Source organism: Syngnathoides biaculeatus, chromosome 15 (assembly GCF_019802595.1).
Source record: "Syngnathoides biaculeatus isolate LvHL_M chromosome 15, ASM1980259v1, whole genome shotgun sequence".
In the NCBI taxonomy this organism is placed as follows: domain Eukaryota; kingdom Metazoa; phylum Chordata; class Actinopteri; order Syngnathiformes; family Syngnathidae; genus Syngnathoides; species Syngnathoides biaculeatus.
Genome location: NC_084654.1, coordinates 3,610,456 through 3,636,765, shown reverse-complemented (window position 1 = coordinate 3,636,765; position 26,310 = coordinate 3,610,456). Strand labels below are relative to the sequence as shown.

The 26,310-nt window shown below is 40.8% G+C and overlaps 1 protein-coding gene and 1 pseudogene across 8 annotated transcripts in view; both read left to right on the top strand.

Moving 5' to 3' along the window:
- Window positions 1-742: 742 nt before the first annotated feature.
- ccdc88c (coiled-coil domain containing 88C) overlaps window positions 743-26,310 on the top strand; it is a 123,241-nt gene continuing 97,673 nt past the window's right edge. For 4 of the 8 annotated variants that reach the window (XM_061844733.1, XM_061844731.1, XM_061844732.1 and 1 more), the window contains exons 1-5: window positions 747-1,580; window positions 3,815-3,927; window positions 13,413-13,521; window positions 23,882-23,951; window positions 26,073-26,131. In XM_061844733.1, the coding sequence (XP_061700717.1) occupies window positions 1,521-1,580; window positions 3,815-3,927; window positions 13,413-13,521; window positions 23,882-23,951; window positions 26,073-26,131 (411 nt within the window). In that variant the 5' untranslated portion in view covers window positions 747-1,520. Of the gene's footprint in view, window positions 1,581-3,814; window positions 3,928-13,412; window positions 13,522-23,881; window positions 23,952-26,072; window positions 26,132-26,310 lie in introns of all 8 variants that reach the window. The other 4 variants (XM_061844736.1, XM_061844734.1, XM_061844730.1 and 1 more) reach the window with 3 other exon arrangements.
- Window positions 25,588-25,704, top strand: LOC133513858 (5S ribosomal RNA; annotated as a pseudogene).

The following is a 26,310-nucleotide window of genomic DNA, read 5'->3' as shown; positions in this document are numbered from 1 at the left end:
AAATGTCACCAAAAATGGATAGATTAATTACTGTATGTACTTCCTGCCATCTAATAGAAGAGGATTTATTTATTTTTTGTTCTGTCTGTCATTGTGCTTCACTGGCATACATAGATGAATAAAGATAACATATTTCTTGGAATAAATGTTTTTTTTTTTAGCAATTACATAAAATTGGATAACTTCCCACGGCACACCTGGAGAGCTCTCAGGGCACCCTAATGTACCCCGACACGCTGTTTGGGAATCACTGATCTAGGGACACCTGGACAAGACACAAGTAGCAGGAGGGAGTTGATTGGTCGACACAAGTTAGAGGGTAAATGGTGGACACAATCAACTGAGAACTGAAGACATGCAAAAAGGTGGAATACAGGAACCCGCGACCCTTGTGAGGTTAAGCGGCTTAGATAATGGATGGAGCACATATATATTTTTTTTATAACTTCAAAACACTGATGACCTTTTCATGCCAACCACCAATAATCCAAATCCTCACGTCAGTCAAATGAACTGATTTCAAAATCCATCTTTGACCCGCTTATCCTCACGAGGGTCGTGGGAGCCTATCCCATCTGTCGACGGGCAGGAGACAGGGTACACCCTGAGCTGGTTGCCAGCCAATCGCAGGGCACATAGAGTCAGACAAAAGTTGCACTCACTATCACACCAAGGGGCAATTTAAAGTCTCCAATTCATGCATGTTTTTGGTGTGCGGAAGGTAACCGGAGTCCCCGGAGAAAACCTACACAGGCGGGGCCGGGCAATAAAAATCCCGGTCCTCAGAACTGTGAGGCCAGCGCTCTACAGCTGCCCCACCTTGCCGCCTGGACAAATGTTTTCTTTATCGAGCAAATGGTTTGAAACAGACCCATGTGATTGGTGGAGGTTTGCTGGCACCGAAAGCGCCTGTCTTTTTTTCACGAGCGGATTGGGTGAAACGCTCGTCAATCACGTTTGGCCCGCTACTCCCCGATCTCAAATCAGTTCGGTGTAATTATGTGTATTGTAACCTGAGTAGCGGAGCGCTCGGTCTGGTTACGGATGTAACTTCAAGAAATAATACACGGAAATGACAAGATTATCACGCTACACGCCTTGTTGTGTGCCTTTTTAGTATTTTTCTTTGTTTCGCCATCTTTTGGTTCACGGATTTTTGTGTTCCTTTACTGCCCGAGTCATGTATCCTTGACAACACAGCAACTGTCCTGGGGAAGTTTGGATCAAGTGTGTTTCCCGAGACATGGAATATTTTCGTTTGTATTTGAACTCTCTAACGACTTGAAATGTTTGCGGCGCCTTTTGGAACTGTTTTGAACATGTTTTATGTAGTTCAGCGCGTTTGGGAATCTTGAACCATGCGTCGAGGGAACAGGGATAGAGCAACACAATAGCAAGGGTGAGAGAAAGCTCATCCGTTGTGGGGAAGTGGACGCCTCGCGGCTGCTTTGTATTGTCCTGTGTGGAGACCTCCAACCAGCATCGAGTGACTGAGCAACAGGGAGCCAGGCCCGGCCACCATGGATGGGACTCTTTCCGATCTGCTGGCAGCCTTTTTGGAGTCGCCACTGGTTTTGTGGGTGAGTGGTGATGTGCAAAAGCCACGTTCCTGCATGGTACGAGCTAAAGCTACATAACATGTACAGATAAATACTTTATCGAAGTCGTTGATTCTTAAACGTTTCACACCAAGGGCAACCTCTAGAAATTCTTGGTTCTCCAATGGCCAATATTAAAATAAGGTAATGTAATTGGTCTTCAGGTTCGTCAAACACGAGTTAAAGTGTATGTTATATGACTGTAAGCATTTAAAGCAATTAATTAATTAAAAATGTATTGAACATGTTCCGTAAAAGTTGCACGTCAATAAATGATGGATAAACAAATCAATCTAAAAGATTAAATGCAACTGAGAAGTACTCATGTACTTAATTATATTAAACAAAAGTTGAATCCGGTATAACAATATGAAAAATTGGAGCATTTCATTTAATGATTCTTTTGCAAAACACTGTCGGGAGCCCGTGTACATCCGGTGGTACTCATACCACTAGTCTAAGTCATAGTTTCCCGTAGCAAACTTAAAGAATAAACTCAACTTTAAAACATGCATCCATCCATCCATTTTCTTTGCCACTTATCCTCACAAGCATCGCGGGGAGTGCTGGTGCCTATCCCAGCTGTCAGCGGGGAGGAGGCAGGGTACACCCTCAACTGGTTGCCAGCCAATCGCAGGGCAAATGGAGACAAACAACCACACTCACAATCACACCTAGGGGCAATTTAGAGTATCCAATTAATGTTGCATATTTTTGGGATGTGGAAGGAAGTGCCTGGAGAAAACCCACGCAGACATGGGGAGAACATACAAACTCCACATAGGTGGGCCTGGGATTGAACCCACGCCCTCAGAACTGTGGGGCCAACGGTTTTCCAGCTGATCCACCGTGCCGCCACTTTAAAACATGTTAGAAAAAATGTAAATAAGTTCCACATCTGTCGTCAGAATTATTGCCGGAAACATTTTCCTAATGTAAATTTAACATTACAAAGACAGGATGAAATGTTTTCTTTCTGGATCTAGATTTAACCAAGTCAGTAAACTGTCGGGTGAAGTCAACTTCACAGATGAGCACTCAACTTTCTGTCCTAACATGCAACTGAAAGAGCTGTACGATGTTTTAACAAGTAACACAGTTTTGAGGTCAAATATATTTATGTCACTGAGTGCATTCAAAGAAGTGCTGATAGTATTAAGTGGTGGCTGCAGTCTATTTGTCTCTTTCAAATCAAACAGGGGTAAAGGTTAATAAACCTGTGGTACTTCCTGTTTGTCCTTGGCCCACAGCCTGTAGACCTTTTCTGGTCAATCACAATTTTTGTTTTCCCACGCAGAAAAAAAGGTGAATAGGGTCAGACATCAGAAAACGTATTACATGGTGGGAAAAAAAAGAGGTTAAGTAGACTGTGAAATGCAGGTGTTTCAATGAAACATCTGGCTTTTGACATTGATTTCTTAGCTTTTTCTACAGAAAAAAAGAGTTTTATACTAATGCATCGTTTCCTGCATCGGGGACTTGCTCTTGGTTTTAACGTCATTCATATTTTTACTTTAAACCGTTGAATACTTCTGTTGTGACTTTAGCCGATTGGCCTTCGAGCATGTTAATGACCAGTGCATGTCTTGCGGTTCAAAACCTCAAAAATTGCAAGTAGGATTAGACAAGTTAAATGACTTGTCTTCTAGTGCTGGCGATTATGAACAAAGTGATGATGACTATTACATTATTACATTGATATTGAAATCACAATTCATAAAAACGATTATTGATTGATTTAAAAAAATAAAACTTGGGTTTTTATTTAACTACCAAATGTCAACCTTAATTACTATAACCTCAAAAGAACAACTGCAAAATAAATTCGTAACAAGTAATGGAAAAAAGTAGAAATAAAAGACAAAAATAAATACAGCCATGGCGAAAATCATTGGGACACCTGCTATGCCTGCATTGTCTGTCTTTGTTTAAAAAAAAAAAAAATCCTCTCAATGGTCTCGTTTTAAGCAAATAGAAACAATGTCGGTAATCCTAATTAACTTAAAACGGGAACATTTTAGTCTGATTTAATGTCATATTCTTTCTTACAGCCAACACAGTGTGTGTTTAGAGCATAGGAACGACTTGTGTTGCTGAACATTAATCGCTTTTCTTAAATTACAACGTTTTTATGATCATTAGAAGCCAACATCAAAATCATGATTACGTTTTGATTCATAGCCCAGCCCCATTATTTTCATATTGTGTGTCTTTAGGTGCGGACTTTGGGTCCACTGGGGTCATGTGACAATGCAGACTCAGAGGAGCGTGTCAACATGTTCGTTGAGCTCGTGGATGGCGTCTTCCTGCACAAGATCATGACACACATGTGGGTAACACTTAAAGCTTCTTTATACACACGCATGCAGCAACCGTGCTGACGTCACTGTGGCACACCTGCGTGTATTGTTTGCCTTTATACTCAAGAGCAACCCACACGTTCAGTTTTGAAAATGTACTGCAGTTCTTCTCCAAGTCAGAGGTGTCCCTGGTATTGGCTACGACGACAGCGTGGAGTTTCCGCAGCACATTTCAGTCATTTGCGGTAGCCAATTTAACTTTCCTTTTTGTAACGAGGAACAAAACATAAACATTAGCGACTGTGGAAGCATGTCTGCTTGAACAAATGGACCTAAATGACAAGATGATACTGTAGGTTTAATTATACTGCAAAATCAATCGAGAAGGCGGCGACGGAGGTGGTATGTGGACCTGGGAGGAACTGTAAGTACGTAATCACAGCTTGTAACTAAAACGGGTCTGTGACAAGAGATGAGCCGTGCGGCTTTCCCTGCGCAGCAAATTGTTTTGACGTCTGCGGCAAGCTACACAGAGGTGCTGCACGGAGCAATGCGTAGGTCATGTGATGGAATGCGGGCATTGTCAACCGCGCAACTGCGGGTATATAAAGTGGCCTTTCGTGAGAGTCCTGCTGACATGATTCACTTTACTTTTACTTTAGTTGTCAGTACAGTATGTGAATAGGATATGCTGCATAAATGGTATCCTGCATGCATCTATGTGAGTCACTTTCTGCAACCACATCCTGACTGTCTTATTTCAGGTTTTGAGCATTGCAGCCAGATGTGCTCATGCTCTTAAAATTTTTTGTTTCGCCATTTTAAAGATGAATTGTCTGTAAGTTTCAGTAAGTGTTTTACTGAGTTAAGTATGTTGATTGGTGGTGAAATAGCTGCAATTACACTCCAAAAAGTATCTTTCTGTGCCAGAATTTGAACCCCCAACCTCAGAACTGTGTTATCGACCACTAGCATAACTTAAAAATCTATTTTAAAGCTGACTGGAAGCCAGTGTAAAGTGTCATTTAATGGCTTTTAATAGTCATGTGGAAATGTGCAGGGCGAACGTCATCGAAGTGAGCGATCGCCCGACTAATTAACACATTTTCTGTCGTAGAATTTCGTCAATACTTTATTTATTCTGGTTGATGGAATAGAGGATGCCTCCTCCTCTCTGCCACAAACTGCTCCTGCATTGTCGAGTGTTGCATCGCCTCCAGCCTTTCACTTCTCCGTTGAAAGATTCTCGTGGTGCTCCCAGTCACTGTAATTTGACGGGCGCATACGCGCCCGCATGCTACCGCACTCACAAATCTGCACAGTCGAGGATGAAAAATCTTGTGTAAAATTTGTTACGAGTAGAAATACATGGATATTGAAAGATTTCACTTATTTTGTTTAGTATTGACCAATGTTCCCTCTGCGTGTGCATTGGTAGAAGGGTTTTCCTGATGTTTTTTTTTTTTTGGTCAACTTTGGGGTTAAAGACATTTCATACTCGAGAATTCTGGTAATTACCCCTCTGGTGAAATCCTGGATTAATTGTGGCTTTTCATAATTTTTTGTTGATTTTCACTGATTACCTACAGATCTGTCTTCTCAGGAGTGGCTTGGCTGGTGGACAAAAATGTCCCCAAATTACAGCAACGACTCATCCAGGAGGTCACAAAGGAACCCAGGACAACATCTAAAGTACTCCAGGCCGCCCCTGCTTTAGTTAAAGTCAGAGTTTATGACTTATTAGTAAGGAAGAGACTGGGCAATAATGGCATTCAAGGCAAAAACCACCACTAACCAAAAATAAAAGGATTGTCTTTTGCACCCCCAAAAAAACAAACAAAAAAAAAACATCTCAGTGATTCCCAAGACTTTGAGGGGAATATTATAAATATATGAATTGACAAAATGAAAGTTGACCTTTTTGGAAGGCGTCTTGTTATAGCTGGCGTCCATGTAGCACAGAATTTCAGAAAAAAATATGCCGAGAGTCTAACATGATGGTAGCGGCTCGGGCTGCATATTATTCAGGACCTGCACAACTTGCTGTGATTGATGGAACCATGAATTCTGCTCTTTAACACAAAATCCTGGTAGAGAATCTTCAGCCATTAGTTTGTGACTTCAAGCTAACGCGTGCTTCAGTTCTGTAGCAGGATAATGATCCAAAACAGACTAAGTGAGTCAACTTTTACATGCCAAAATAAATTAAGGTTTTGGAGTGGGCTCGTCAAAGGCCAGACTTGAAACTGATTGAAATGCAGTGGCGTGACCTGAAAAAAGGCAGTTTATGCTTTAACCCTCTGTTTTTGTTGAATTCAAGAAATTGTGTAAGGTGGAGTTGTCTAAATATCTCCCCAGAGATGTGAAGGACTCATTGCCAGGTATATCAAATGTTTGATTTCAGTTGTCTATGCTAAGGATGGCCCAACCAGGTATTAAGTTCAGGGGGTCATTACTATTTCCAGTGATGAAAGTCCTCCGGATTGTGCCGGAATTACGGATTTTTAAATTTTCACCAAAATTGCCTAAAATTAATCTGGATATTAGTTGACAACATTGAATGAACATGCGTTTGTGTTCCTTGTTTTGCTTTCACAAGCGTAGCCATGTTGAGGCACTAACACTAGTAACGGTAACGCCCCTCCCCTTGCATTCTCTCAAGACGTCGCTAATTTTGTGTAGTCTTGACATTTCCATGTTTATTTCACAAAAGTTGTTAACGAAACAAGTCTGCTCCAAAACAACCGGTATTCACCTGGAAACAGGAATTGCAAGTTAACCGTACTGAGGATGTACGGAGCATGTACGAAAGCGCATGTTTAGAACTGCTTCACGTAATATGAGCGCATTTACGTCGAAAGTCATCAACATCATGAGACACGTCAAAGGATCGCGAGGCAGTGTGACGGCGTCAAAAAAAAAACAAGACAACAACATTTGACTATGATCCACCTCGTCACTTGATTCAGGTGTAGCCAATAAGTCGAGTGCATCCACATAAAGGCGCGTTCTAGCAGGCTGGCCTCCTATTTATGGCAGTCCCGTGGTGCGTGCTCCCCCCACAACAATATGTCACGACTGCCGATAGGAATGTTTGTTCCAATGTATCGCTAGCATCTTGCCACGAACGCCGATGATGTTGAACTAAACTTTCAGCATTTTCAAAACATTGCATATATAGACCGTTCGTGTTTATTCCTTGACAGGCCAGTGCATTTAACTTTTCTTCAGTTGAAGTTTGTCAGATCAAGAATTTTTATTGATGAAAAATTTTAAATACCGTTTTATATCATGTTCTACTAATAATAGTTGAAATTGGAAATTATCATTTCTGAGTTTTAAATTTTAGTTTTCTATTTTAGTTATGTATTTGTTTATTTTACTTTTAATTTACAGTTATGTTATATTAATCCAGTAATTTATTTTAAGGCCATGCCTAATCACATCCACAACTTTATCTGCGAGCATGACTGACCAGAGCACTCCTGTACATTTTTCAAATGTGAGTGACTGTGTGTGTGTGTGTGTAAATATATATATTGAAGGCAGCTGATTATACTATTAGTATTACTAGATCTATATCTAAGATAGTGAGCAATGTGGTCAAGTGTATCAGTACAATGCGACGTAGCAAGTTTGAGACTTAAACGTTAATCGTAATTACTCCAGATCAACTTCTTTAACATGTTTTGCTGTATAGTGTAGAAATTCTAGGATATATTTTCGTGTATATTCTATATCTATACTATAATATGTATAATGTGGGGAAAAGGACAAGTTTAGATGTCTTTTTACTGAATAGTTCACTTAATTCATTTGTCTTGAGATAAGATGGCATATTTTAAGCATATTTTAATGACAAATGTGATTTTGTGCTATCCAGTGATCGGAGGATGGGGGGCAAAAAAATCTGGGCTTGGCCCTTGGGGAACTCCTGCCCAATTTTTTTTTTTTTTTTTTGGGTCAGGACTTAGAAATTTTACTTTCAATTTTTGTCTGAATTTTGTTCACAGATATCGCGAGAATGCATAATAGCCATCCATTTTTTTCAAAAATTTCCCGGGGGTGGATGCCCCTGGACCCTCCGAATGTTCTCATTTGTATTCCCATGAATTTTCACTTTCCACAGTCCTCTTCCATCTCCGTATTTCACATGGGACCAGGTACCTATGAATGGTTTCTCCACCCCTTAATAAATGAAAGTGCCATTCAAAAAATGCATTAAAATTTGCTTTGTATTTGTCCGGTTACATTCATTTGATGATCTTAAACATTAAAGTGGGGAGACAAAACAAAATAATGAGGAATTGGGGATGGAAGCACTACTTTTTAACGTCATTGATACCACTCTCTCACAATGGTCAGCAGAGGACGTTACGATGATTGCATTTTGTGTATAGGTTTTCTCCATATCTTTGGCTAATTTCAGAGAAACGTGTCGTAGTTGTATGATTTGACCAGGGCCCACTGAGAAAACATTGTTTTGTTGAGTATTCTGACCAAGTGGAGAAAATTTAATTGAATTTCTCATTGTAAATATTGAGCATTTGAAAAACATTGACTGAGGAAAGAATTACAAAAAATGTGTTCACATCATATATTTTCCATGTTAAAATATTGGAAAAAATTATATTCCTGCTAATTTCTTCCAAATTATCATAATTTATTCAGTAAGGAAACTTTATAGGTGAAAATGAAGTGTAATGTAACTGCTGGTTAATAGTGAGGTTGCATTTTGGTTTGATATTTTGACAATTGACCCCTCCGTACAGGGCACTTAACCACGCCTCCTGAAGTGACGTCACGCCACGTGCGCTGACGAAAGACAAACAGTAAAAATGGCAAATACAATACAATACATTCTGAACTGAGACAGACTCCATGCTTCTGATTTCATTCAAATCAACAATATATTATAGATTCTAAATACAATAGATTCTTAACTGAGAGAGACGCCATGCTTCTGATTTCATTCAATCATTCACACGTAGCAATGTTATGCTAGTGGAGAACGTCTCATTCATTTATACGAGATGTGTATTAAAAATCAAATTTAGGGCATATCTTCGTGCAAACACAGTCTGGTTAAGCTTCTGGCCGCGAGCCAGCAAGAAATCAATACATTTGTGCAGTCCGATCATCGCTCAACAAAGAATAAGTGTGTCAATCGTTCACACGTAGCAATGTTATGCTAGCGGAGAACGTCTCATTCATTTATACGAGACGTGTATTAAAAATCAAATTTAGGGCATATCTTCGTACAAACACAGTCTGGTTAACTTTCGGCCGCGAGCCAGCAACAAAGCGACACGTTTGTGCAGTCCGATCATCGCTAAATATCGCTGAACAAAGAATTAAGTGTGTCAATCGTTCACACGTAGCAATGTTATGCTATCGGAGAACGTCTCATTCATTTATACGAGACGTGTATTAAAAATCAAATTTAAGGCATATCTTTGTGCAAACACAGTCTGGTTAAGCTTCTGGCCACGAGCCAGCAAGAAATCAATACGTTTGTGCAGTCCGATCATCGCTAAATATCGCTCAACAAAGAGTAAGTGTGTCAATTGTTCACACGCAGCAGTGTTATGCTAGCGAAGAACTTCGAATTCATTTATACGAGACATGTATTGAAAATCAAATATAGGGCATACCTTCGTGCAAACGTGTTCCGGTTAATATTAGATGGATTTAGTTGATGATGCGGTCTTCCACAAAGTTTGACCCATCGAAGGCATTTTTCGTACTGGGTCTTCGGTTTTGGAAAGGGTACGAATCGAACTCCACCAACTAGTCTTTCAGGATACCTGTCGTCACTATTACAAAGTCAGTGACTACACCTCTTAACCATATTTTTTGTTAAATAACCCAAATACGCGATAAAACGCTAACTAAACCTATACTGGACCATTCAATGTTGTCAGAGAAAATGGCGGGAGCAAAAACGGGCTTTGGTCTATGCAGATCTCTGGCCTCTGATTGGTCAGTGACGCGGATTGCGCAATATCCACGGAGGGGTCAGTTGTACGGATGTCAACATGCAATATTATGAAAGAATGAATAAATATTAATTAATATCAGCCATCTGTGTTGATGTATAGTATTATGTACCTGAACTGATATTGCTTTGCATCCACTGGTTAAAACCTTGTTGCCCATGAACAATGTTATGATAAAGATTCACAGGTACCTGTTGCATTGTGGTACTTTTCTGGTGAATTGAAAACATAATCAACAGTATCAGGGTTTGAGCAGAAATACTGCACTCAAAAAGCTAATGAAAAACCAATAGCATTACCACTACTGTTTAAGAGTTTGAATCACATTAGGCGGATGCGTCCTCAATCACACTCCGTTGTCTGTCTCCATTGTTTTCAGAAACGTAATAATTATGCTATTGTTCTCCACTCAGTGAATGGCCCCTGGACTGACTGGGCCATGCCCCCAGGGAGGATTTAGGTTTTGTATGAGAAACTGTGTTAAACAAGAGGAGGTCAGGATCGAGGAGCTGTCAGTGGTATTAAAGGAAGGTCACTCAAGCACTCACTCAATGTGTGTGCATATGTGTGTGTGTGTGTGTATTACACGTACAGTACATTTGTTTAAATCATTTTTTTTACTTAATTTTTCATTTCATATTGAGAGAAAAAAAACAATGTAATTGTTGAAGTTTTTTTCTGATCTATTAAAAAGAAAAAAATGAAATATGCCGGAGCTATAAGTATTCAGACTCTTTGCTACTCCTTTTTCTACACCTTCATTGGAGTCCAGCTGTATTTGATTTTACTTATTTGACTTGATTCGGAAATTCACGTCATATAAGTTCTTCAAAAAAAAAAAAGTTCCCTGTCAATGACGATTGACTATTATTGTTCTTCTTACTCTACATGTGTTGTACCATTTCGGCACTGACTACCGGAGGCAAATTCCTTGTGTGTTGTTACATAAATTGGCAATAATGTGGATTCGGATTCAGATAAGACCTTACAGCTCAGAATTCAGAGATAGACTTGTGGCAAGGCATAGATCTGGTTACAACATAAATTCTGCTGCACTTAAGATTCCTAAAACCACGGCGGATTCCATAATACTGAAATGGAAGCCGTTTGAGACAAACCGAATCCCTTCCTAGAGCTGGTCGTCCACCCAAACTGACCAATTAGGGGAGAAAAGCCTTGGTGACAGAGGTAAAGACGAATCCCAAGATAACGGTGGCTGAGCTCCAGAGATTCCAAATTTGTAGAAGCTTTAGTGATGAAAGTCCTCCGGAATTTCCTGGAATTACAGATTTTCAAATATTCATGAAAATTCCTCCGGAAAATTGAGGAAAAGTTGTCTCCAATTAATCTGGATATTAGTTGACAACATTGAACGAACACGCGTTTGAGTTCGTTGTTTTGCTTTCACAAGCCTAGCCTTGTTGAGGCACTAACACTAGTAACAGTAACGCCCCTCCCCTTGCATTCTCATGACCTCGCCATATCTCGGAGATTTCGAAATTTCGTCGAGAATGGAAGCCACAAAAGGTGCACGTGTGCACACAAAAGGCAGATTAATCATTGTCGAGTATTTGAATAGCGTTTTGTGTAAACCAATTCATGCGTGATCAGCCAGGTACGGCCCCAGTGCAATGTTCAAACAAGTAGACGCGAGTGTGAGGAACACGCTCAAGTGGTCATGACTTGAGGAAAAGGACTTGAATGGAGATTTTTTTTGTCCGACTCATTATACTATTAGTATTACTAGATCTATATTTAAGATAGTGAGCAATCTGGTCGAGTGTATCAGTACAACGCGGCGTGACAAGTTTGAGACTTAAACGTGAATAGTAATTACTACAGATCAACTTCTTTAACATGTTTTGCTGTACGGTGTAGAAATTCTAGGATATATTTTCACGTCTATTCTATATCTGTACTATAATATGTAAAATGTGGGGAAAAGGACAATTTTAGATGTCTTTTTACTGAGTAGTTCACTTAATTCATTTGTCTTGAGATAAGATGGCATATTTTAATGACAAATGTGATTTTGTGCTATGCAGTGATAGAAAGATGGGGGGAAAAATCTGGGCGTGGCCCTTGGGGAACTTCTGCCCAATTTTTTTTGGGTCATGACTTAGAAATGTTACTCTCAATTTTTGTTTGAATTTTGTTCACAGATATCGCCAGAATTCACCACAGCCATCCATTTTTCAAAAAACAGACCCACCTAGCAGGACTTCGCACCTTCGGTGCTCGCATTTATATTTTCAGGAAAGTCCACTTTCATCACCGGTCCCATACAGTCCCAATAGCGAATCATGTTGGTGGCAGCATGGGTGTGTTTTTCCAGCTGCGGGGACAGGGAGGCTCGTTGCAATCAAAGAAAAGATCAAAGTGGCCAAGTACCGGGACATCCTGGACGAAAACCTTCTCCAGAGTCCTCAGGACCTCAGACTGGGCCAAAGGTTCACCTTGAAGAAAAGACAATGACCCTAAAGCACACATAAAATATCAAAGGATTGGCTTCAGAACAATTCCATGACTGTTTTTGAATGATCCACCCAAATCCCTTGCTTAAACCAAATTGAACATCTCTGGAAAGACTTGAAAATGGCTGCCCATCCATGTTCACTATGCAACCTTACAGAACTGCAGAAGATGTGTAAGGAGGAGTGGCAGATGATCACCAAATCCAGGTGTCAAAAACTTGTTGCATCATTCCCACAAAGAGTCATTGCTGTATGAGCTCTATAAGGTGCTTCTACTAATTACTGAGGAAAGGGGCCATCGCACTTATAAATCTGCACAGTCGAGCATGAAAAATAACACGGGTATTTATTACGTGTAGAAATACATAGATATTGAAAGACGTCGCTTATTTTGTGTAGTGTTGACCAATGTTCCCTCTAAGCTGAGCCCTCTTAAGTGAACCACAGCTCTGATGTCCTCTTTTTTCTGGTAAAACACACCCGTAACTTTATATCTGCGGGCATGACTGACCACACTGGTACTGTTGTTTTTGGACGAACTTTTACAGCTTTCACAGAGATTTATTGAATGAATTATACAAAAATCTACAGGGGTCAAGATATTTCCCTTCACTTCTTTTTCCAAGTCTGCCATAACTTTAGAATTGCGCTCGAACACTATACTCATAATGCAAAGCAAATTTATTTATATAGTGCATTTCACACACAAGGTTACTCAATGTGCTTTACATGGTTGAAAGGGTTTTAACATAAAGAAATAATATTATAGTATTATGTCCAAGAAGGCCAGGTCAGCCAATGCTTGCAGTCTTTCATGTGCATACATATAGAGTGTTTGTGTGTGTGTGTGTGTGTGTGTGTGTGTGTGTGTGTGTGTATGTATATAGTAGTTCATATGGAAATAAGACTGGTACAGGGTACCAATGTATTACTATAAATCCTTGTTCTGAACAAATGGCGACTTATTTATATTTAACCTTGTCTTTAATGGGCGTAAATGACGTAAATCTAAACTCTCCTGCTGTGCGTTGTTATCCAAAGTGATCCCAGCCATAACAACCAGATGCTGAACAAGAATGTGAACAATGATGTGTCACTTCGCCTTCACAACTTGACCCTTCTCACGAGACACATCAGGACATACTACCAGGTATGTATACTCACAAAATAATTTTTTCACAATATTCGTGATCCAACAAACCAGGAAGCCATTATGTTCAAACTTTTTAGCAAAAATTATCCAAGGGCTTTAGTTTGTGGGTTTAAAAGTTTGCCATTTATCTGTGTTTCATGAAGTGTCTTTTCAGCCTTCATGTCACAAATATGAACATGCCCTTGAGGGAAACGCAAATAACAATAGATTCATAATTTTTTTTTTTTTTTTAATCCATCCATACATCCATCCATTTTCTGAGCCGTGGGTCGTGGGAGTCCTGTAGCCGATCCCAGCTATAATCGAGCAGGAGGCAGGGTAAACCCTGAACTGGCTGCCAATCGCAAGGCACACAGAGACAGTTATACACACACCAAGTGACGATTTAGAGTCTCCAATCAATGCATGTTTTTGGGATGTGGGAGGTAACCGTTGTGCTTGGAGAAAAACCACGCAGGCACACGGGGAGAACATGCTAACTCCACACAGGCGGGTCTGGGATTTGAACCCCGTTCCTCAGAGCTGTGAGGCTTACGCTCTACAGCTGCGTCATCGTGCCGCCACCCTCATACCTGTCAAGTACTATTCTAACATACATCTCTGTCACACCAGACTTACACATGACGAACCACAGATCCTCTCTAGATCAAAAAAGACACAATATAGCTCCTTCTGATATTCTCTGTACTTTTCCATAAGCATCCTCAGGCTAAATAATGCATCTAGTAGAGTAGTACTCTTTCTAGACATGAAACCATATCGATGCTCTCAAGTACTGACTTCTGTTCTGAGTCTAGCTTCCATTTCTCTCTCCCATAACTTCATTGTGTGGCTCATCAACATTATTCCTGTTATAATTTACACAATTTATATATAATTTACACATCCCTGCACATTGCCCTTGCTCTTAAAAATGGGAACTATCACACTTTTCCTCCATTCTTGAAGCATCTTATCACCCCCTAGTATTGTGTTGAAGAAGTTGGTCAAAAACTCCACAGCCACAAATTGCTCACATACTTCCATAGGTATGTTATCATGACCAACTGCCTTTCCATTTTTCAGAATCAGAATCAGCTTCAATGGCCAATTATGAAACACACAAGGAATTTGTCTCAGGCAGTCTGTGCCATCTTGTTACAACATTCATGTTTAGTGCGGAGAACAACAGACAAGAACGAAGATCAATAGTCATTCACTTAATTGGAATGATTCCTTATAAGAGTCACAGTTGTGCAGAGAAGCATAGTCTTCTAGCATTTAGAGCAGTTAGAGTACTTGTCGAACCCCAGCCTGCTCTGATCCTAGTATGAGTGGTGTGTCTCTCTTCAAAGATGGGTAGAGTAGTGCCAATAATCCATTCAGCAGTTTTGATTGTTTGGTGCAGTCAGACTTTCCCCTTTTTTGTGGCAGCTCCAAACCAGACTGTTATGGAGATAAGGAGTACTGATTCGATGACCGCTGTGTAGAACTGTCTCAGCACTCTTGTGACAGGCCCTGATTCCTCAAAATCCGCAAGTAGTAAATCCTTTTCTGGGCTTTTTTAAGAATGGAGTTTCGTCGTCTCCCACTTGATGTCCTGTGAACCTGTAATTCCCAAGAATTTGAATGTCACGACAGTTGACACAAGACAGTTGGACAGCGTGAGGGGCAGCTGTGGTGAAGATTGCCTCCTGAAGTCCACAGTCATTTCTACAGTCTTTAGAGTGTTCAACGTCAGGTTGTGTTGGCTACACCAAAGCTCCAGTCTCGCCACTTCCTGTCGATACACAGGCTCATCACAGTCTTTGATGAGGCCGATGATGGTGGTGTCATATGCGAACTTCAGGAGTTTGACAATCTGGTGCTTTGAGGTGCAGTCGTTTGTGCAGAGGGAGAAGAGCAGGGGGAGAGGACACAATCTTGGCGTGATCGTGTGTGTGGATGAGGTGCTGTCCCCCAGCCTCACTTGCTGCCTCCTGCCCATCCGGATGTTGTAGATCCACTGGCAGATGGCTGGCGAGATGGTGAGTTGGAAAAACTTGGAGAGGACTTCAGGGATGATGGTTTTAAACAGAGAGCTAAAGTCCACAAACAGGATCCTCGCATAGGTTCCCTCGCTGTTGAGATGTTCAAAGATGAAGTTCAGACCCATGTTGACGGCATCATCCACAGACCTGTTAGCTCGATAGGCAAACTGCAGTGGATACAGATGGGACTAATGACGCTCTTGAGGTGGTCCTGCACAAACTGTTCAAAGGACTTCATAACCACAGATGTCAAGGCAACAGGCCAGTAGTCATTAAGACCTGAGACTGCTGCTTTTTTTGGGACCGATATGATGATGGAGCGTTTGAAGCAGGTTGGTACTTCACAGAGTTCAAGATACCTGTTGAAGAACTTTGTGAAGACAGGAGCAAGTTGGTCTACACAGAGTTTGAGGCAGGACACAAGGTCTGGGCCCGCGCTTTGTTGATCTTTTGTTGTTTGAACGTCTGCGACTTTTGGAGTGTGCAGAGTAAAAGTGTCCTTTTCAAATCTGCAGTAAAAGCTGTTCAAGTCATCGGCTAGCCCACTAGTGGGGGGAATCGTCGCTTGTAATCAGTGAGCGATTATAATCCCTGACAGACTAATTTGGAGTTGTTAGTGCCGAGTTGTTTTTTCAGTTTTGCGGCATAATCAAAGGTTAATTTCTTTAGTCAGCTGGTTTCTCGTGCGATTGTAGCAGGGCCCTATCCGCACTACGATATGCGACCTCTTTAGCCTGGTGCAGTTGCCTAAATCTGGCTGTAAACCACGGCTTAATGATATTGAACTTGTAAAAAGTTTTTGTTGGTATACACACCTCCTCTAGGCACTACAATACTTGCCTGTATATAGGTATTCAGTAGTCTAAGCAGTGACCAGTGAAGCGCAGGGAATTGTGGGATATGCGTGTTTGATTGTGGTATAGCAGTGGTCTTATGTGCTATTTTTCCCTTGTTGGACATTTTATGTACTGCGTACACGGTGAAAAAATAAGCATTTGAACACCTATTTTGCAAGTTCTCCCACTTAAAAATCATGGAGGGGTCTGAATTTTTTATCGTAGGTGCATGTCCACTGTGAGAGAGATAATCTAAAAAGAAAAATCCAGAAATCACAATCGCTTTTTTTAATGATGTATTTGTGTAATACAGCTGCAAATAACTGTTTCAACACCTGTCTATCAGCTAGAATTCTGACTCAAAGACCTATTAGTCGGTCTTTAAAAGTCAACCTCCAATCCATGTATTATCCTGAATCAGCTGCATACAAACATCTGTCCACCCCATACAATCAGTAAGACTCAAACTTGTAACATGACAATGACCCGAAGCACACACCCAGGAAAACCAAGGAGTGGCTCCGCAAGAAGCATATCAAGGTTCTGGCGTGGCCTAGCCAGTCTCCAGACCTAAACCCAATAGAAAATCTTTGGAGGGAGCTGAAACTCAGTGTTTCTCAGCAACTTCCCAGAAACCTGTCTTGTCTAGAGAGGATCTGTGTGGAGGAGTGGGCCAAAATCCCTCCTGCAGTGTGCTCAAACCTGGTGAACGACTACAAGAACCGTTTGACCCCTGTAATTGCAAACATATATTAACATTGTTTTTCTCAGGTGTTCAAATAGTTATTTACAGCTGTATCACACAAATAAATCGTTAAAAAAATTATGCATTGTGATTTCTAGTTTTTCTTTTTAGATTATTTCTCTCACAGTGCACATATGATGAAAATTTTAGAACCCTCCATGATTTTGAAGTAGGAGAATTTGCAACGTAGCAGGGTGTTGAAATACTTATTTTCTTCACGGTATTTAAGGAGTTCGTGGTTCGCCAGCATTACCAGTACTAGTTCATGCTAACTTGGGGTGGAATGTAAACACCTGCGAGAATGAAAGAGGCAAAATCACGCGGTAAGTAAAATGGTTAACGGTACAAGAACGACGACTCCAAAGGGGCCTGCAGTGTGTGGTGAGCTGTGTAATGGCCGTTCACCATTTCTCATTGATATAGAAGTGTATTTCACCACCTTTCAATTTCCGGGCTACCTCTGTGATGCGGTCCGCCCGCTAAAGACGAAAGCAGGGTTGTGGAATGGCTCCGTCGGAAACGTGTCCACAAAGCCAATTCTCCATGAAGCACAGGGCTGCAGAACGTCCAAAGTTTTTGCAGGTCTTCATCAGAAGTTGAAATTCATCCATTTTGTGGGTTAAGGAGTGTAGATTCGCAAGATGAATTGACGGAAGCGCTAGTCTGTGTACCCTCCTACTGAGTTGAACTTGTGTCCCAGATCACGAGCCTTTGTAATGTCTACAACGCTCCGTAGAGAGCGCCAACGAGTAACTCTGGGAAAAAATTCAGCGAATTGGTGAGAGCTGATGGGAAAAAAAGTCTGGAGAAAACTGATGTTTACCAATTAATTTCTTGTGTACTTGAGTCCCGAGACGACTGACAAACACACAAACTTAAATAATACCAGGGACTACGTACCAAAGGCAGCCTCACTGGTAGGTGCCATCTTGATTCTCCTTCCTCTATATCCTGGTCCTCTTTAGAGCCTTTCTAACTTCCCCCTTTCTAATTATCACCACATCCTGCTCCACCACTTGGTCCTCTTCTACTCTTCATTCTCTCATGCTCTCATTTTTTCATTCAACTTCTCAAAGTATTCGATTTATCACACTACTGGCAGCAGTCAACACATATCCATCTCTATCCTTAATCATCCTAACCTGCACATCCTTCCCATCTCTGGCCAACCTGTAGAGATTTGTTCCTCCTTTAGATTCCAACCAGATGTACCAATCACAACTCTGTGTCTAGGATGCTAGTCTAGTTCCTTCCAGAATTTCTTTTTCACCTCGAGGTCACATCGTTTCTGTGGGGCATAGCCGCAAATCACATTATACATAACACCCTCAATTTCAAGTTTCAGCCTCATCACTCGATCTGATATTCTTTTAACCTCCAATAGATTCATAGCCAACTTCTTCTTCTTTTAGGCTTTTCCCATTATGGGTCGTCACAACATCACCTTTTTCCATGTAAGCCTATCTCCTACCTACTTAACACCAACTGCCCTCATGTCTTCCTTTACAACCTCAATCAACCTTCTCTTTGGTCTTCCTCTCGCTCTTTTGCCTGGCAGCTCCATCCTCAGCACCCTTCTACCAATTTACTCACTCTCTCACCACTGGACATGTCCAAACCATCGAAGTCTCCTCTCACAAACTTTTTCTCCAAAACATCCAACTTTGACTGTCCCTCTAATGAGCTCATTTCTCATCCTCTCCACCCTGCTCACTCCGAGAGAACGTCAACATTTTCATTTCTGCCACCTCCAGCTCATCCTCCTGTTGTCTCTTCTGTGCCAGTCTCTAAACCATACATCATGGTTGGCCTCACCACACTGTTTTATAAACTTTGCCCTTCATCGTAGAAGACTCTCCTGTCAGATAACACACCAGACACCTTCCCCCAGCTGTTCCAACCTACTTAGACCTGTTTCTTCACTTCCTTACCACACTCACCTTTGCTCTGGATTGTGGACCCCAACTATTTGAAGTCATCCTTCTGCAGCTGCCCACATCGACTGTCACAGGTAACTCCAGCAAACCTACTAGGACAAACTGTCTCTGCCTCATTTTTATTGCCTACGCCACAGAAATGGGCTCTGCGAGCCATACGCAACCATCAAAAAAGCCAGGTATGGCTCGTGAGCCATAGATTCCCAACTCCTGCTCTAAGGGTATGCCATCAAGACCAACTGCTTTTCCATTTTTAATCCTCTTTAGTGGCTTTCTAACTTCCGCCTTACTAATCACTGCCACTTCCTGGTCCATCTCACTCTTCTATTCTTCCTTCTCTCTTATTTTCTTCATTCATCAACTTCTCAAAGTATTCTCTATTTAAGGATCGATCTACGTTCCTTCCCTCACCTATAATTACGAGTTGTGAGTCATGACCGAAAGAACAAGATCCTGGATACATGTGGACGAAATGAGTTTCCTCTGCCGGGTGTCAGGGCTTGCCCTTAGCAATAGAGTGAGAAGCACGGTCTTCTGGGAAGAGCTCAGAGTAGAGCTGCTGCGGCTTTGCATCGAGAGGAGCCAGATGAGGTGGCTGGGGCACATGATTCAGATGCTTCCATGTTCCGGGCACGTCTCACCAGAAGGAGACTCAGAGGATGACCCACGATATGCTGGAGAGACTGTCTTTCGGCTGGCCTGGAAACGCCTCGGAATAACCCCAGAAAAGCTGGATGAAGTCGCTGGGGGATAGAGAATTCTGACTGTCCCTTCTAAAGCTAAGCCTCGGAAAATTAGTAGAAAATGGATGGATGATAATTCTTTGTTCGGAGGAGAACAGGTCTGTTTGGATCCTGAAGTGATAGCCGATGTCCAGAGCCCCGGCAGCCCCCCAGTCCTTAATGGGCAGGACTCCTGCGTTGGTCCTGGATGCTCAATCACTCCCCAGGTCCCTGGGACCAGCAATTGATTCTGACACCAAATTTGTTTTGGAAATTATATCAAGAAACAACCTCGTGTTTTGTAATTCGAATATCATTGCAAAGAAGGCAAAGAGCCAAGAGGTTACAGTAGCTGTGTTCTCTGTCTGCGGCTGAGACTCACAAAAGAATAATGTACAGTTAAACTAAAATGTTCAGAGATGGAAGAAGAATGAAAGACCTATTCATTCAGTTATCTTGTCCTTGGGAGAAAAGGCAGGTTGGTACAACCACTGAGACAGGATGACAAAAGGAAAGATACACAATAAAATGTTATACAAGAACAAAAAACTATTGAAGTAAACTATGGGGAAATAAAATAAAAGACTATAGGAGGGTCCATGTTTTAATGAAATCCATGAAATCATTTTTATACAAAACCCTCTACATCCATATATCCATCCATTTTCTTTGTCACTTATTGTCACAAGGGAGTGCTGGAGCCTCTGCCGGCTGTCAACGGGCAGGAGGCAGGGTACAGCCTGAATCGGTTGCCAGCCAATCGCATCGAGCAAACAGCTGCACTCACAATCACACCTAGGGGCATTTTAGAGTGTCCAATTAATGTTGCATGTTTTTGGGATGTGTGAGGAAACCGGATTACCTGGAAAAAACCCACGCAGCCACGGGAAGAATATACATACTCCACACAGGTGGGTCCGGGATTGAACTCAAACCTCAGAGCTGTGAGGCCGATTTCAAGCTGATCTACCGTACCACCTAACCCTCAACATGGGTTTTGTTTTTGGAAAATGGCCTGTTTAGAAATTTGAAAATTCAATGCTTAAGGCAGACCTTGGTTTAATCTACACATATTGTTAATGATACTTCATTAAGTGATCACATGACTGTGTTTTAATTTCAAATTAATGTCAGACGGGGACTGATAAAGTTGCTCTCATTTAAGGTTGTGCTGGTTCAAATTAGAACATCCATCCATCCATTTTCTGAGCCGTGGAGTGCTGTCATCGGGGAGGAGATAGGGTACACCCTGAACTGGTTGCCAGGAAATTGTAGGGTAGAAGTTGGAACAGTTTATGCCCAGCTCAAATGTGAGTTTTGAAAATGCTCAACCTTAAATTCTAGCTCAACTTCCAAGACCAGCTGGTGAGCAGCTCACATGTTTTATTCACACCATTCCACTTTTGTTGGAGAGAGAATTGATGATGAAGTTACAGCCGAGTCTTAAGGACAGTGAAATTGGATCTCAAAGTATTGTGCTACCTCAGAGCCTACACCACACTGTTTCGGTCAAAGCAGTGCTGTGTTATTGTACAATACATTTTTTCATCTGCGATTGTTTACTTATTTTTACTGCGACACCTGCACTGAGGTAGCCAATAGAATGGTATTTGTGTGAGTGCCTTGTTGCATATCTTTTGACATTGTATTGTAAATATATGAAACCAATGACGTTATTACAAAAAAAAGAAAAACTATTGGGCGTATGGGACAGGCAACTCGTATGAGCCAGACAATACGTAATGCCTGGCTCAGACAAGACAAATTTGGTCTTTCACGATTGCACTATGCCAAACTACTAAAAAGAATATTGTATTCTGATAACACCACATCCCTTCTTTTGCTATCACTAAGCTATATCTCGTGAATTCATATGCGATCGAAACACTCATTACCATGGCTATGACAACAATGATTCGGACAATATGTATTATAAGAATAAAATAGGGAAAACGTGTGCTGGTGGTCACCGGTTTAGGGAGAGGACTTAAATTCAAGGATTGCTTGAGGCATGTTCACATACTTTTAATACGATGCGACTCGAAGCAGGGAGCACAATACTATGTAGCCTAACAAGCTAGTACTAGCACTAACGTTTTGGGGTATGTGTGAAGTAATTTAACTACAATAAAGTACTTTGATTACACTAAGTTAGCACCCATTATTTCTGTCATGTTCTCTTGTTGTTTTGACCTGACTGGTGACAGTACATGACCTGAATAAATAATAACTTTGAAGATATTCAGTATACATTACACAAGTGTTTGCAGTAAATGGACAAGTCATTTAAATAGACACATTACTCCATCTTGTGATTTGATTGGTTATTGGTTCTTTTTTTTTTTAACGCTGTGATCTGTCCCAAAAAGCTGGATCGCGTAAAACCTAGTTTTAACTACCACCACCATACTCATTCCCTTAGTCAGCAGTGACAAACTCCATTTTTTTTCTTGTCGAGGCCCACGTTGTATTTATGGTTTCTCTCGGGGGTCTTTACAACTGTGAACCCATATAAATATATGATGACCTTATATTATTACACGTATACTCCAAATTGACGGAAAACGTGCTTTGAAAACAGAAGACAATAAAACTTTTTTTTTTTACTATTCAATTTATTTTAAAAGGGGCACTGGTAATGAGAAGTTCTTGGAATATCATAATGTCATAAGAAAATTTCCAGTTTTGGTAATTTAGTAAGAACCATGAAATTGCCACATCATTTGCTTTCGTGGGCCCCATTAAATGATGAGGTGGGCCAGATTTGGCCCCCAGGCATTGAGTTAGATACCTGTGTCTTAATTGGACTCTTGGTTGGCTGACTCTTGACTGAGTGGAGAAGTCATTAGCCGATGGTCTTGTATTTTTTCCACCTGCGCTGTGAAGGTTGTCAAGGTGAGGCCAATAGAGATCGTGTACGGCGCCATATTGGCCGTCAAACAAAGCTGCTCGGCAGTACGGGAGTTACTGAATCGGAGCAGATTTTTCACCATGCCCGTGACTTGTTGTGCTGTTGGTTGCCACAATAGACATGACAGTTCTTCAAAGATATCATTCTATTGAATACCATCTGAAAAGACCAGAAAACATCGATGGATTTCGGCAATTAAACATTATGGATGGTGCCCCACGAAATACACACACCTGTGTAGCGATCATTTAATTTCAGGGAGGAATTATTCTTCTCAATCTCAAATTATCAAGAAGTATTTATACGCACTCATTTGAGAACAATGCGTATTTAAAAAAAACAAGGTTTACGGAGGTAAGCGTGTTGCAGCAATACGCTTCCATGTATGGAGGAGAAGACTCCCTCTCCTAAATTTTTTTTCCAATTATAGTTAATGAAGCGAGTTTGTGTAAAACCAGGGGTCATTTATTTCAATATTGGTATTTGTATTGAAAAAATCTGAGTGGGTCCATCACTACGTGGGATTTATTTCTGATTGAGAACAGATCCAGCAGCGAAGTATTTGTATGTGTCCAGACTTTTTTATGCTTTCAAACTCTTTTGTTTAAATCTTGACGACCTATTTACCAGATACGTGTATTTCCAGTTGTCCAAAACAGGGAAGCGAATTAACAGTCAAATTTCTTATCGGCGAAAACATTGACTTGGCATTAAATATGGATCCTCTATGGCAAGTGTCTCTAATTTTTCCATGTACCTTTGTTTATTATCACCTTCTAAATGTTTAACGATGTCGGAAAAGACTCTGGGTGTCGTGCTATAAGACAGTTTTCTTTTGCCTCAACAGAACTAACTTTCAACAATGCTTTGTTTGACCGCAATATGGCGACGTAAACAAAAATCATATGATTTTTGTGATGTGGGTGCACAATCTCTATAAAAATGTGGAAAAAATAATAGTATGTTTGTATATCGTTGCAACTTAGATGATGTTCAAAACATATTTATTGATCACTTTATGAAGATGCAGAAAGTGAAGATTTTAAAGGCTTCACATACCATTCCTCTAATTGTATAGTTTTGGGGGTAAGCTTAGAAGCCATTCCAATCCTAATTTTTTTCCTCACTTAAGCTTCTCACACAGTATTTGTTAAATAATTATCTTGTCTTCACTTTTTTCACAAATCTCCGTTACAGGACACCCTTCAGCAATTAATTTTGATGCCTCTTCCAAACATTCTCTGCATTGCCAGGGATCCCTTATCAGGTAACACCCAGCCATGCATGGACACACACACACGTATACACACAGATCAACTGTGAATTTAGAACAAAGCTTTCATTTTTCTTCCTTCATGATACAGGCATTTTAAAAGGTTGTCTAAATCTTTGCTCATTAAGTTTGATGTCTCTTCAATGGGAAATTTATTCTTGAATGGAGAATTGGAAGTATTTGAGATATATTTTGAAAGTGGTACCACTATTTACCATGGCGAGGAGGTGCAGGCGAAAAAAGTGATGATGAAAAGTTTTTTTTAAGCTTGTGTATACATTTTTAAAATGCCAATACAAAAGTTATCTTGACACTAACTATTCAGCAATGCAGTTTTGGATCTTCCTAATCAGTGTTTCTCAACCAGTGTGCCGGGCCACATTAGTGTGCTGTGAGTACACTTCAGGTCTCCCGTGGGAAGTAATGTATCTTAGCTCATCTATTTATACCAGTGAGGCATAGTGACAGACAGACAGAAAAAGTAAATGGTATTCTATCAGATAGCAGGAAATACATGCAATAATAAATGTATCCAATACCTTAGGTAATTAAATGTTCATCAAAATTTGATTCATGTTTTATCCCTGAAAAGTACATTTTAAATTGTTGTTAACCACTGTAACATGATGCATTTTGAACATTAGCATCCATCCATACATTTTCTACCGCTTATCTGAGGCTGGGTAGTGGGTCAGTAGTTTTAGCATGGATGTTCAGACTTCCCCCTACACATCCACTTCATCCAGCTCTTCCGGGGATCCCAAGGTATTCCCAGGCTAGCTGAGAGACACTCTCTCCAGCATGTCCTATGCATGTCCATGTAATCTCTCAATCGTATCCTAAGTCCTGGATGACCGAGCTTCTCACCCCATCTCTAAGGGAAAGCCCTGAAGTCCAGTGGAGGAAACCTATTTCGGCCGCTTGTATCAGAGATCTGATTCTTGACCACTCGTGGCGAAAGAATAAGATAGGTGAGGGTAGGAACGTAGATTGACCAGAAAATTGAGAGCTTCACCTTTCGGCTTAGTTCCTTCTTTACCACAACAGACCAATACAAATTCTGGATCACTGCAGACGCTACACCAATCAGCCTGCCGACCTTGTGTGCCATTCTTCCTTCACATATGAACAAGACTTGAAGATACTTGAACTCCTCCACTTGAGGCAGGATCTCAGCCCGACCTGGACAGGGCACGAAACCCTTCTCTGATTGAGGACCATGGTCTCAGATTTTGAGGTGGTCATTCTCACCCATCCTAGCCACTTCACACTCATCTGCGAAAAACGCCTTTTAATCCTGAGACAACTGATCCAGTGTTTGTGAAAAGTCATCCAAAATACCTGCTATAGGTCCAGAAGGTGGATTGACCCTTATAAAAAATTGTAGAAGCAAACCAAAAGGTTGTGCAACAAAATAATGACAATGAATAAGGGTACCATCATTTTTATTGTGGCCTCTGTCATGAGTTTTTTTTTTAACTTTTGTTGAATGACAATTTAAAGCAATGTCTTATTTTAATTGTTTTATTTTCTCAAAATGTGTATTTATTACTTTGGCCGGATGTTATTTCTGTGACAACAGTTTTTTTTTTTTTTTTTTTTTGTGGTGTTCATTAATAAAGGGTCAAAGGCTTACAGCTATGCTACCCTGAGAACGCCTGATCTCATCAGATCTCGGAAGCTAAGCAGGTTTGGCCCTGGTTAGTACTGATGGGAGACCGCTTGTGAATGCCAGGTGCTGTAAGCTTTTTTCCCCGGCTAAAATGCAGAGGCGTTGCGTCAGCAAGGGCATCTGACGTAAAAATGTGCCAAACAAAATATGCGTTCATCTGAGATGACATGCTGTGGCGACCCCTAACGGGACAAGCCGAAAGGAAAAGAAGAAGAATAGAGGGTTACTAATAATCATATCCACATTTGTAAAAGCCTACTTGAAAACCACTCAAAAAAGTGTTATGGTCATCATACATATTTTTAACCTTGTCTACACTATTTGCAAAGTACTACTTTAATTTAAGATGAACTGTGAGGCAGTGGCTTTGACAATGGATGAATGAATGTGACATAAACTCCAAAAATGCTTTGAAAATGTAATCAATTGTTTTCTCCACTCAGCAAAGAGCATGGAAGAGCTGAAAGGAATTTTACTGTTGATACTTGGCTGCGCAGTCCAGGTAACGCTTACTTTTTAATTTGTTTTTCTACTTTTACACTTTGCAGGCTTCTAATGCAGACTTCTGATTATTTCCTTGACTCCGAGAATTCACATCTGCTTTGTTACTACCTTTGTTACTGTCCTTCCAAACTTCACACTCTCGCCCCACTTTCCTACTTAATCTAGTTGGTTTCAGGA